General features: G+C 43.7%; 1 protein-coding gene across 3 annotated transcripts in view; it reads left to right on the top strand.

Annotated features, from left to right (window-relative positions):
* The window catches only part of RETREG1 (reticulophagy regulator 1), a 115,511-nt gene that overhangs the window by 75,435 nt on the left and 26,103 nt on the right, over nucleotides 1-13,973 (top strand). The window contains exon 1 of one of the 3 annotated variants that reach the window (XM_045847855.1): nucleotides 2,298-2,382. The exons of 1 other annotated variant lie outside the window; for it this stretch is intronic. In XM_045847855.1, coding sequence (XP_045703811.1) covers nucleotides 2,318-2,382 — 65 coding nt within the window. In that variant the 5' untranslated portion in view covers nucleotides 2,298-2,317. Of the gene's footprint in view, nucleotides 1-2,297; nucleotides 2,383-6,644; nucleotides 7,167-13,973 lie in introns of those variants that run through there. One more of the 3 variants, XM_045847857.1, reaches the window with a different exon arrangement.

Genomic DNA, 13,973 nt, shown 5'->3' with positions numbered 1-13,973 from the left:
CACTGATATGTCCCCTAGAGCAAGGGACATGAAAGAATAAGCAAATGGGATCTCATCAAAATAAAAGGCTTCTGAACGGCTAAAGAAAACAGTATTAAAATAAAAAGAGAACCAACCGTATGGGAAAACATATTTGCCAATGTTAGGGTTAGGGTTAGGGTTAGGGTCAGACAAGGGCTTAATCTCCAAAATATATAAAGAACTCACACGACTCCACTCTAAGAAGACAAGCAACCCAATTAAAAAATGGGCAAAGAACTTGAACAGACATTTCTCCAAGGAAGACATACAGAAGGTCCAGAGACACATGAAAAGATGCTTAGTATCGCTAGCTACCAGAGAGATGCAAATTAAAACCACAATGAAATACCACCTGACATTGGTCAGAATGGCTATCATAAATGAATCAACAAAGAAGTGTTGGAGAGGTTGTAGAGAAAAGGGAACCCTAGTGCACTGTTGGTGGGAATGCAGACTGGTGCAACCACTATGGAAAACAGTATGGAATTTCCTCAGAAAACTAAAAATGGATCTGCCTTTTGACCTAGCAATTCCATTGCTAGGATTATATCCTAAGAACCCTGAAACACCAATCCAAAAGAACCTTTGCACCCCGATGTTCATAGCAGCACAATTTACAATAGCCAAATGCTGGAAACAACCTAGGTGCCCATCAGCAAATGAGTGGATTAAAAAACCATGGTACAGTTACATAATGGAATTCTATGCAGCAGAGAGAAAGAAGGAACTCCTACCCTCTGCGACAGGATGGATGGAACTGGAAAGCATTATGCTAAGTGAAATAAGCCAGGCGGTGAAAGACAAATACCATATGATCTCACCTTTAACAGGAACCTAATCAACAAAACAAACAAACAAGCAAAATATAACCCAAGACACTGAAATAGAGAACAGGCTGACAGTGACCAGAGGAAAGAGGGGAGGGAGTCCTAGGGGAAAAGGGTGAAGGATTTGCAGGAGCAATTATAGAGGACACGTGGACAATAACTGTGGTGGGGGGTGGAGGCAGGAGGGAGGTGGGGAGGGCTGGGGGTTGGGCTGGGGTCGGGGGGAAAGGCAGAAAACGGTACTTGAACAACAATTAAAATTAAAAAAATAAGCCGTTTTCAAATTTTTATTTTAAGAACACATTTTTTTCTTATCATAAGAACAGTTTGTATTTGGTGCTCAAAAATAGAAAATACAGTGAGGCAAAAAGAATGAAATGGAAAATATTCATTATTTCTTTAAGCCAGAGAAGAAAGTCATGATTAGCACCTCAGGCCAAGTCCTTTATAATACTCTTCCTTTGTCTTCTCTCCCTCCTCTCCCCTCCCTTTCCCCTCCTCCAGTCCTCTCCCCCTCCTAGCTTCCCTTTCTTCATATATATCTTTCCAGATATTTTTATCAATACATAAATATATATCTACATGACCACAGACCTCTGGTTAGGACCGCTGGCTGTAAAGAAGACAGAGGTTAGGAACCAGGAACTGTGTGGTCATTGGTGGTACAAACTGGAGAAGAGAGGAGGGGAGGGCCTTGACAGAGTTACTTATGGGGTCTTGTCCTTGTCCTCAGCGGGTGGAGGGAAGGGAGGATGAGAGTGGGTTTTGGGTGGAACAGAGCAGAGGCCGAGCCTTTGAGGGCATAAATGTTCAGTGGACTTTTCTCAGTACTGTCAGGTGGGGTGGCACATCTCACATCTGATGTGCCATCCGACAGAAGTGTGGACGTCAGAGGAGCAAAGACCGCGGCTGTTAAAACCAGTGGTCAGGAGAAGACACGTTTCAGTGTTGTTCTAGCCTGTTGTGCAGATGGGACAAAGCTGGCATCTGTGACCATGTGTAAAAGAAAAATATTTCTGAAAGAAAAGATTCCAAGTGGAGCTACTGTCCACGCGCATGAAAAATGGTGGGTGAATGAAGAAGGCATGAGAATCCGATTTAACAACGTCTGGTCATGAATGCCTGGAGGATTACTTAAAAAACCCGCTTTGCTCATTTTGATCACTTCAAAGCCTGTGTTACACAAAGTGCAAAAGCAATCGCAGTGGACTGGAAAACCCAACTTGCTGTGATACCTGGCGAGCTAACCAGCCAACTGCAACCTCTTGATGTGCCAGTAAACAAGCCCTTTGAGCCCCTAGTGAAGAAGGAGTGGACATTGTGGATGCAGTCAGCTGGTAATGATTTAACACCTACTAGCAGGATCAAGGAAACATCCATCACCCAGTTTTGTGATTGGATCCTAAGATCTTGAAACAGTGTCAAGAAGGAAGTGGTTATGATGTTGTTTAAAACATGTGGCTTCAGCAATGCTATGGATGGAACTGAGGACAATGAAATTTACCAGGATAAGGAGACTCTTCAGAAGACACTGGTAATGTAGAAATTGAAAAAGATGATACTTCTGATATTGATAGTGATGAAGAGTTCTTGGCCTTCTGTGATACATAAAATATTTTGTACTTTCTGTTTTGTTCTTGTGTTTTGAAATTATTTGTTACATAAAATTTCTTGTACCATAATATTTCCAAAATAAATGCTAAATTCCTTTATAATACAAATGCAAGTATCTAAATATAAGTAAAAAAATTAAAATGAAAGATTTTTTTCCTGAAAATGTGGTCCGAAAACATGGGTGCACATTATACATGGCAAAATATGGTAATGCAGGCTATGTATATAATTAAAAATTTCTACTAGCCAAGTGAAAAAGAGGGAAAAACCAATGAAATTGCTTTTAACAATGTATTTCATTTAACCAGTATACCCAAAATATTATCATTTCAAGATGTCGTCAATATAAAAATTAGTAGTGAGATATTTTACATACTTTTTTTCCTACTTCATGGAAAAAATTTGGTGCAGCCACATTTCGCCTGCCCAGTAGCCAACGCAGTATAGCTCTGGAGGGTCTGCACAGTGTGTAGCACTGAACGCTAACATGAGGAATAAAGATGTCTGTTCCTAGGAGGTGAAGGAGATTCTCTTTGGCCAAACTCTAGGCAGGCTCTTCTGATCTCTTTTTCAGCCTTGGGTATGCCCTCAAGAACTCATTTCACCAAGAATCTTTCAACAGGGTTTTGGAGGGGTGTGGATATAAGAGACTGAGTCTGTGGAAGCGTCTGGCCACATGCGCTTGGGCCAGGGTGTGTGGGCTCCGCTGTCTCTTTGGCTGGCAGAGTGGAAAGAGCTCTCAGCCCTGGAGGCAGACCCTGGCTTTGACACCAGCAGGTCACTTCGCTGTCCGGGGCCCTAGTTTCAGCACCCATGGCCCTCAGGGCCACTCACTGTCTGTATTCTTCAGGATGCCCAGTGGATGCAGGTCAGCAGTGATGAGGGAGTCCATGGCACCCCAGTCTCTGCTGTGCTGGTCTGTCATCTGTGCTGTGCGTTTTCCCCTTTTGCCTTGTGAATTTCAGTAATTAACACAAGTACACCTAAAGGTGAATTCATGGTGTAAGCAAGTAACTTATTTTATTTTATTTTTTATTATATTTATTGGAGTGACATTGGTTGCCGGGGTCCAGCCTTGGCGGGGTCTCAGGGTCCCCGAAGCATGCACGGCTAAGGTGAAAAGACTGAATTGAGACACCGGGTGGGGTGCCGGAGGACAGCCAGGCTTTTTGGGCCCGGCTGACTCACCAAGAAAAATCAATCTTTATTTTCATATGGAAGGTTATACAACATTCAATGCGTAGTGTGATTATTAAAACAGAAACAGTTACCACAGAAATAATTTCTAAAATCACAGAAGGTTTTACAGATCAATCATGTTAAAGAAATAGCCGGAGAGTACGGGAGGCCCTACAGATCAACCATATTAAAGGTTATTTTGATCAAGAGGGTCATTAATCAGGTAGCCAATGAAGCTATATGGGCACAAACTTTCAGGTGCCAGTTAGTAACTAGGTATCTATTAAGATTCTAGGAATTGGTCTAAATTAAAAGGGTGCAAGGGGTGATTTGTAGGTATATGAAATCAACTATTATCCATTGAGGTTAAATTTGTCTTGGTTAGGTAACGTTTTTTGCCTAGGTTTTTTGATTTATACATTTTGGGGGGGCCATGTTTTGTGTTTGTTTCCATGTATTGAGATTATTATTTCCAACTAGAACTCCTTGCTTCTTTACACTCCTGTCCAGGGTATGGGAGGGGTAGTAGCTCTAATAAATCTTAAGCTTTTGAGTAGTGACTCCTTAAGAAATAATTCCTAGCAACAACTTCCTTCAAAGTTCTGGCAGTTGGCCTGCCCATAGTTTAATTTTGTCCTTAACTTCCCAGGTGGGGGAAGCAGGCAGCATTAGGGTTGCTAGGGGTCTCTATTCTGTGGTCAGCAAGTCATTTCGAGCAGAATCAGAGTCATCGTGCAGAATTGTTTGTTGTAACACACAGGTATCTAAAAATCCCACCACCTGTTGCTAGCAGGGACAGGCATACAGGAGGAGATAGACAGGAGATCCGGCCACAGTCACCTCTGCTGTGCAGATGCGTCTCATCCGACCTGACTGTGTCAAAGGTCAGCTGTTGGCCGGATTCTGACAATTGGTGAATAAGATTATGTGGGTTTCAAGTGTATGATTTTATGATACATCATCTGTATAGTGTATTGTGTGCCCATACCCCAAAGTCAAATCATCTTCTGTCACCATATATTTGGCCTAATTTGCCCTTTACTTCTCCCACTCCTTTCCCTCTGGTAACCACCATACTGTTGTCTGGGTCTCTGAATTTTTGTTTTTCTTGTTTGAAGCAAGTAATTTACAAATGCATGCAGGAGTGCTCAAAGGAAGTATTTCAGTATATACGAGGTCTGGCACAAATAACGCCCCCCTTTTTTATTACAGAATCCTTTATTACAAAATCATAAGCCTGTATTTCTGTAACATAACAATATCACATTCAAGCATACCATATGACATTTTAGGTGCAATGTTCAAATTAAAACTATAAATTATTACACACATAGTATTACTCTATTAGCCATGCTCAAGCAGGAGTTGCTTCTGCCAGACCCTGTATTTCATGGCAGTTAGTGGCAGTTCATCTGTTACAGCGCTGATCAGTTAGCTGCCCTTTAAGGCTGAGAGGCAGATTTCTGGGATGTATTCTGTTCTGTAGTAACCAGCAGCCGAGTTCAGCAACAGCTACACTCAGAAAGTCAAGAAATAGGAAAATAGGAGCTTAGGAGAACAAAAGGTAAAATTAATGGGAAAGAATTGTCAGAAGTGAGAGTTAGATCAGAGAGTTAGCTTTTTTTGTTGTTGATAAGAGTAAATAAAAGTGCAGCAATATTCTCACTGATAATATTTTCAGTGTTTCAACTTCCTCAGTTGTTTAAACCTGAAATTTCTAGCCACACAGCCCATTGCTTCAGGCCCCTGCACAACCTGGTCTTCAGAACTCTCCTCGTGACTGTTTTCTTTCAAGGTCAATGGTATTTGAGTTATGTGTTCGAGTATTTTGACTGCCTTAACCTTAGACTTCGAGGTTGAAAAGTTTAGATCTGGTATGAAATATTAAAGAAATGTCTTCAATTGTGACATGCATGTATCACAAAATAGCTAATACCATCAAAAGAAGGCAGACTATGTTGTTTCAACTTTTCAGTTCTTTAATGCTCTAGAAATCACTTTGACACCGACATGTAAAATATACATCGGCTATAGATATATTGCTGGGATTAGCTATATGGCAGTGGAGTACAGGCATTTAAAAAAAACAGATATATAGTTTCTTAATAACTAGATCTTGCATACTGCCTTAGTTAATGATACCAATCAGGAGAGCAAAATAGTTTCAAGTTTTTATGCAAAGCTTTTAGGATTTATTCCTAAAGGTATCTCAGTAATATTTCTCTGGCCTTTTTTTTTTCTTTAAATGAGGAAGGAGCTATACTTTCTATTTTTAAATTGCAGTGTGACATTATGTTAGTTTTAGGTGCACAATATAATGATTCAGTGTTTGCAAGTATTATGAAATGATCACCACAATGAGCCTCGTTAACATCTGTCACCACACAGTTAAAATTTTTTCTGGTAATGAGAATGCTTAAGATCTACTCTCAGCAACTTTCAGATATACAATACAGTGTTGTTAACCGAGGTTACCATTTCCATGACTTTTATTTTATAAATGGAAATTTGTACCTTTTGACCACCTGCGTAAAAACTTTTCCCCTAGTCTTTTGGTAAAAGTAGAATTGAAGCTAGTTTTGTCCTGCTTTTAGAAGTTGCAGCAAATGAGGGTACCTGGTGATTGATAACTCCTTCGCAGTGGTGAGCTAAGCTATGAAAACATCTCAGGCTCAGTCCTGCTCTGGCCAGCATCAGGCTGTTCCCTGAGGACAGAGGGAAGTCCTGCGGGAGAAAGCAAGCTGCCCAAAGGAACACAGAGGCTCCTGTTTGCATGTAACTTATTCTGAGTTGAGAAATCTAAATGACCCAAGGAAAGATTTTCATGCAAAACAGTATTCCTCAAGACACAATAGTTTATTACTTTTTTTTTTTTTTTTTTGAGTAAGAGCTCTTTTGCTGAGTGGCTGAGTGTTCTCAGAACAAACAAACCTCTCAGCTCTGGCATGTCCAGCCCACTTCGCTCTCCCCCCTCCAGCTCCCTTGTATGAGCTAGAGATCCGATAGCCCAGGCTGAAGTTGCAAGCTCCCCGTGGCCACGCGCCCACCCTTCGGTGGGGTGGCTGGTCCTGCCAGGAAAGTAAAGGAAAGAGAAAGGGTAGGCAGGCCTAGGCGAAGTCCTCCCAATAAAGGTTAATCGCTGGTGGTGACAGCTTCTCACACGACTGGACGGAACACGCTGGGCAGCCGGGCCGCGCTTGCTCCCAGCTGCCTGTCACGGTACTGAGAGGAAGAGGTGACCTCTTTATTTTTAGAAGGGCACAGTCATAATAACTCAGCGCTTAGCTTCATTCAAGGCAGGCAGGCGCTTTGGGAGTTTGTAAACACCTACTTTCTGAGTGAGGGAGGAGTGCTTTTTTTTCCAAAAAGGAAAGAACTGGACTACTGGGTTTTTCCCTCCTGATAGTCATCGCTCCAGTGGAGAAGAAAGCACTGTAGCGCGGGCGCGCTGCAGCCTCCTCCACGGTTTCCGCGTTTTTAAAGGGCAGAAATGCCTGAAGGGGAGGACTCGGGACCAGACAAAAGGTAATTACAATGTCTGCTTACTGCTTTTCGAGTCCATTTCATTTGCTAGTTATCTTTTTTAAAATAATGTGACTAGTTTAAGTGAAAATTTAAAAAAATTAGAATGCAATCCCTTAACTCCAGGAAACTGAATGGGTTTTTTTTTGTTTGTTTATTTTGGAGAAATACAAAGTTAACTTAAAATACCCTTAGAAACATATGAAAATAAGTGTTTTTCTTTAATGAGGAAAGGATAGTGTGAAATTTTAAAAAAGTAGTTCTCCCTGTACTATGCTAAGTCTACTTGAATTTTTTGATGTTTGATTTTTAACTTTAGATGATAGTTGTTGGAAACCTAAGTTAGTGAACATTTTGTAAAGTACTGGCGTTTTAAAGACATGTTGAACATTTTCAAAAGTTAATCTATTAGACCAATATACCAATTTAGGTATTAAAATACGTTTTTTTTTTACCACAGTTCTTACTTTTGAAAATGTGGTCAGTTTAAGTCCTTATGCAGAACATTAATTGTATCAATGTTTTTATTAATATATAGCTCTAAGAAGAGGGTATAGAGATGGGAAAGGAAACAGGCAATTAATTCCTGCTAATATGACCATAACTTGTGCCCATGTTCAAGGCCTTCCCTTCTAGCCCCATTGCTGTATTAACAAAATGTGTATGAATCTGTTTCATTGGAATTCTAATTAGGGTCATGGAAATTAAGAAGTAGAAAGGAGACAAAACAGAAACAAACTCATAGATATGGAGATACAACTGATGGTTGCCAGAGGGGAGGGGGTTGCGGGGTGGGTGAAAAAGGCAAAGGGATTAAGAAGTGCAAATTGGCAATTACCAAATAGTCACGGGACAGAAGGCCCAGCATAGGGAGTGTGGTCAGTGATACTGTGGTGACTGCGCACGGTGCCAGGTGGTGCCAGACTTGTGGGGCGATCACTTCGTAAGTTACGTAAATGTCTAGCCACTGTGTTCTATACCTGAAACTAATGTGGTATTGAACTGCAATTGGAAAGAATCTTTTTTGTTGTTGTTAAAAGAGGAAAAGGGGCTATTGATGATTTTATTGTCAAAGAAGGTGGAAACTGGTAGCCGTCTGGGAACAGGAGTGCCAGGTGTCGTAGTTTTGTGGTTCTTCCCTTTAAGATAAGCTGCCCTTTTCAGCCGTGACTGTAAGATGTGTGTGTGTGCGTGTTGATTATAATAAGTTGTAATTGTGTCCTTAGAAACTCCTTCTTTCTTCTCCAGTTTTCTCGTTTTTGTTTTCTTTTTCAAATTTCTTTCCAATACATCAAAGGGGAACATTAAGTTGACTCTTAATTGAATAATGAAACAGTTTTCTGTATCAAATGAGGCATCAAATCAAGTACTTGAAGAGGGTATTTATGACAGTGCCTACATTTAGGACATGGACTAACTGACTAGTTAAGAAGACAGTTTCAGAGAAATTTAAAGTCAGTCTTGGTTTTGAGATGATGGGGTTGATCTACCTGTATTGTGTGCATCACTGCTGCCCATCACATTTTAATGTTTCTGGAATCAAGACTTTCTCTTTTTCTGTTAGCACCTTGGCATTCCCACCAGCTCCCTGGTAGACATTTGCACAGAACAGGCATTTCAATAAATAATTGTTCAATGAGACGTGTGGATAGCTCATTTTAATACTTGCAGTGAATGTGTAGGTGGACTGATCATTTGAGACTGAAGGGAAAGATTTGGCAGAAATGTAATAATTATCACCATTAAGTAATTAATTGTGGATAATTGTAAATGTTTTGAACTAACAGTTTGTGATGTACACAGAACGTAAGGTGGTTTTCTAAGACTGCTTTACTGGTTACCAAGGACAAACAGACAAGAAGGAAAATGTATATATATATATTGAATAATTATTATTACTAAGGATTGATGATGTATTTGCTGAAAATGGGAAACCCCCTTTCACTCCCTTAAAGTAATGTACCCCACTCCCCTTTTTTATTTTGATTCTGTGACTGCCCACCCTTAACAGTTTGTGGTCTCCTGCACAATAAACTTCGCTTATTTTTTCCTCCTGGGTTTTTTTCCTCCTGGTCTGTACAGAAAGTTAGAAAGGGCATCCTGGCCAGGGTGAACATTTAGGGCTAGGCTAGAAATAAAATATTACGTTCGAGAGGGAATTTTGCTCATGCTGAATTTGAGATGAAATGCCACTGGACGTCTCCATCGGTGCCACGTCTAAAAGAGAAGCAACTATTAAAAGTGACGGGCCTGCTGATAGCACTTGCCCTGAGGGCTGCCGTTGAGTCTCACACGCAGACTTCGTGTTACCTCAGTCCGGTTCGGGAATTTGGTGACCTGAATTGCTCTGTGATGGTCAGTGAGCTGAGTCTGAACGAAGTGTTTTAAACCAGTGGACACCAGATGATGGGGAGCTTCGTTAGTGTGTCGGCATGTGTGCGGTAGACCCCATGCCTGACTGCTGTGTGCACTCGTGGTCGATGGCTCAGAGGCTGCGTTTTATACTCACCGAATGCACGGATGTGAACACAACTGCCTGGGGTGGGGGGGGGGGCCCTGGGATGGACCCTCTTCCTTGCTGTTTATCTTGTTGTTGGTAATAAACACTCTGGTATTAACCTCCAAAGACTTCATCTTTGTCTGCATTTCAAGGTCAGGAGATGAGGGTAGGGGGGTGAGGGAATGCCGTTCTAAAGGAGGGTAAGGAAGATGGAAACCCAAGCAGGAAGCCAAAGAAGAAAAAGAGGTGGGGGAAGTGCCTGGGGAAGCTGGCAGGAGCAAGAAATACGAGGATAACTAGACCCCAGCCAGAGGCTTAGCTCTGCGTGGTCCCTTGTCCCACCTGATTTGGGGCCCCACCATAGAGGTCACCGTGCAGTCCCTCCATGTGGCCCGAATCTGGGTGGAGGGGTGTGGACAGGTGAAGCATTCCCTATTGCAGCTGCTGGCAAGGGGAATGGACCTCGGGCTACCAGGATGAGCTCAGCAGGAGTCTTACAGAAGCACTTCGCCACCAGGCCTCCGTGTGCACACTTTCGCTCTGTGTGTGTTTATCAGCGCGGCGCTGGAGTGAGGTGCTACACCTTGTGGTGGGGTGAGGGGCGAGGCCGCTGCTTTCATGGAGCATAGGGCCTGAATGGGGGAGACAGACCCTTAAGTTAAAAAATAACTGGAGAATATTTCAGATAATAAGGGCTAAAGGTCACATTTAACATGGAAATGTGGGAGAATACCTGGCATGCGTGTGGTACACGAATATTCAGAAGGCCTCTCCAAGGAGGTGAGTTCTCAGAGAGGGGGAGAGGAGCCTGTGGCTGCGCCTTCTAGGTGATGAATGGTGTGCTGGTCTCTGGGGGAGGGGAAGCCCTGGTCTTAGCGTTTGTTGATTGCTTTTTCAAGACGTGCACACAAGGTCCCTGAAAGTTGAGCTGGGCAAGGTGCCAAAGTTTGTTCTGGAAAGCCCGTGGGGGTCAGCTCCAGCCCGCAGCGACTGTGTGTGGACACAAGGGCTGGTGTTTAATTCTGATGCGGTTGCCTCTTCTTCATGGATATATCCCCATGGTGTAGGAGCCATATACAGTTCTTGAAGGTCTCTTTTTCTTCCACCGCCCAGCATAGTCTTGGAAAATGTCTCTCTGGCATAGAAAATGTTGACCGCTTTTGAAATCCTCCTTTGACCCAGCTGAGCTAATATTTGAAATTGATTAAGAACTTCGAGAACAATACAGTCTGTCCTTGCTGCCGGAGCGTGTTTGTGTGCGGTATCTTAATCACCAGTTAATAAGCAGCCCGCTTCCCAACCCCTTGGAGCTCCCCAAGTCCCTGTTAAACCTGATGTTTATTTGATAAACACAGGTGACTAATTTTTTGTCATCCCTCAAATGTGATGAAGGTCTCTCTGGTTTCCTCTACCAAAGGAGGGCGACAGCTGCTGTGTGTTGGGCCATGGAAGGGGCAGTCCCCGCGCTGTCCCTAAGCAATCAACAGAAGCTGTCCCTACAGAGGAAAAGTCATCGTGTGTGGACTCCCAGACTCTTGTCCCCTCGTGGGCAACTGTGTGTCTAGATGGATCTGGTTGTCTCAGGCTTCTCTTACTGTGTGAACCGGGGACCTGCAGAAGGTGCGGGAGCTCCAGGGCTTAACTGAGGGGCAAATCTCACACGAAGTATTGTGTTCCCACTGCAAGATGTTAAAGTGGCTCTTTTGGGTAAATAAAAACAGTACAGGGAAAAATGAATGTAAAGAAGAAATGGTCAGCCATCATCTTACTGCCCCCAAATGATACTGGGATATTTTGCTTTCAAATATTTCCTGGACAGGTTCTTTTGGTGTTGTTTTTTAATTTTTTGTAAAGTTCCAATAATTATATATGATACATACAATTTTATATGCCGTTGCTTTCTTTCCCCTCATGAGCATTTCCCAATGACCTCCAACATTTGGAAACCTTTTTTTTAAAATGCCTGCAAAATATTCTACCCTTTGGATTTTCCCACATTTATTATTACTACTAAATTATTGAAAATTGTTTTGCCATATAAATGAGAGTGAGATACACCACTTAATTTTTCTAATGAGGGGACGATTCAATCGAAAGGTGTCAATAGGAGCTGCCAGGTTCCTGAGGCCGTCTGTGGTCTGACCCTCGTGAGCATCCCGACCACAGGCATGACGTACGTGCGCGGCGCTCGGCGTGTGCGGTCCGTCCGCTCTCCCTAGGCGGTGGTCTCGACAAGAGCTGATGCAGAATTGCCCAGGGTGTTCCTGGTTGGTCTGGTCTGGGCGGGCGGCGTGTTTTTCATGTTTGGAGCAGGACCATGAGGGGCACATGTTTGGTTCACATTATTTTTACCCTTTGTAGGACTGCTTTCACCCAAGTGAGTGGGGGCGTTAGGCCGCAGACCTGTGTTACGTGAATTTACCTCTTCTAGCAGGACGCAAGGATGTCTGCCCAGTGCGGCTGACATTGAGCTGAGTATCCCCAGGAGCAAGTTCAAGTTCAGGACACCTGTGCATCTCATGTCCGATTGGTTAGTTGTAATTTATGAGTACTGTGAATCTTCTAAATGATCATATTTCCATCTCTGATGCAGTCATCGGGAGGTGAAAGGATAGCTCACCTCTAGCAAGTATATAGAGCCCTCTGGAATGCACCTTTGTGTGCTCTTCTTCCCCTGGGCCATTTCCTTTCCCATCAGGCCCTTCAGGGGCATTCCCTTGTAGGGCCACCCCCTCCCCCTCCCCAGCCCTTCCGTGGCTGCGATAGCTACATATTAGGGCATCCAGCCGAGAGATGGATGTCACCCTGTGTGGGATGACACCCACCCCAGGCTCTGACTCCAGACTGTGGACCCTGGGGTGGGGCGGCGTCTCCTGGATGAAGGTGTACCATTTCTACAAATGCCTCTTGCAGACCAAGAGCTCTGCTCCCTCAGGTGCTTGTTTTACTCCTTGTTTTCTAAGTTCTTTTAGAGGCCACCTACAGGTCTTTATGGACTGGAGTGAGATAAAATAATTACCAAGAGAATAGCCCTTGCCACACACAGATTAAATATATACCTCTATGTGAAGAAATAGAAAATGAAGTCTTCCATTCACCTAGTTTTTAACTGGGGACTAGGAGGAGACATAAGTGATTGGGTTCCAGAGGCGGTCCACTGAGGCTGGAGAGAGGGTGAGAGAGATGCAGGGACTGGATTTGGGGTTTGGGAAGCATCAGCTTGTGATGCCGACAGAAAGGTTGCTTTGAAAATCAGTAGTTTGCTTCAGCGATCTAACTTCTCTTTCAGCTGAAATCTAGTGACGTCACAGTTTGTTTCTGCAGCTGGCTGGCCATGTGGCAGTCTAGTAACAAGAATCAGTCCAAATTCAGAGGAAAGACCTTCAGGCAGAAGTGTGTCAAAGCTCTTGTTTGTGTATGTGTGTGTTTTTAGCTATTCTTGTGAAATCACTATAAACTCTGAATGAAAAAATAAAAATGACCTCCTGCGGGAATATTGGCTTCTGGCTCTTTGGCCAGAGTTAATATGACTTCATCCAGTGCCTTCTGTGAGTGAGAACCAGGCAGAGTGGTTTTAACCCTGATGTGTTCTTACCTGTATTTTTTCTCATTGTCCTCTCAGACTCATTCATCCACTCTCTCTCTCGAATCCTTGGGCTCCACCCGTGCCTCACACCACGGACTGCCTTCTCCCACCCACGGCACCCGTTGTCTGTGATTCCAAATGGGCAAAGACGAGAGGCAAAACACAGATGGAGCAACGTGGGGCAGTCCATCTAGGTCACAGAGTGTCCTGATGCCGAAGTTGGGAAACAGGGGGAGGGTCCCAGCTGTTCCTGGGAGATGTGCACAAGTTGAGGTGGTGACCAAGAAGGCAGTGGTGTCATGCTTACAAGGAGGTTCCTGTCAGTCTTCCAGGCTGGCCACACTCCCCCGTCTTCCTCAGATGCAGCCTCATTTTTGCAGGGTTGGGCAGCCCTGGGCGTGACTGTCACCCACAGGGTAAATGCCAGCGAGGGCTATTAAAGATGTTGTTCTGCGGTTCTCCCAGAGTTTGGGAGGAATCCAGATTGTGGATTCTTTGTCTTAGACGGGGGACCACAGTTGTGAGTGCCCCATGTTAGCAGAGGGGAGGGAAAGGCTCGAACGCCCCAAAGTCAGTGCCCTCTCCGTGGTAACTGGTTTACGAGGGCTGCTGTGTGTCAGGGTGGAGAGCTGCTGGGACACCCACAGGTGGTGTTGCCTAAGGAGGAGTGTCACACAGCCATTGACGTCACCGTGGGCCTCTCGCTGGCTGCAAACAGAACGAG

The sequence above is a fragment of the Phyllostomus hastatus genome, unplaced genomic scaffold (assembly GCF_019186645.2).
Source record: "Phyllostomus hastatus isolate PE091 unplaced genomic scaffold, TTU_PhHast_1.1 phas_contig_58, whole genome shotgun sequence".
Taxonomy (NCBI): Eukaryota; Metazoa; Chordata; class Mammalia; order Chiroptera; family Phyllostomidae; genus Phyllostomus; species Phyllostomus hastatus.
This window is presented reverse-complemented; position numbering and strand designations above follow the sequence as displayed.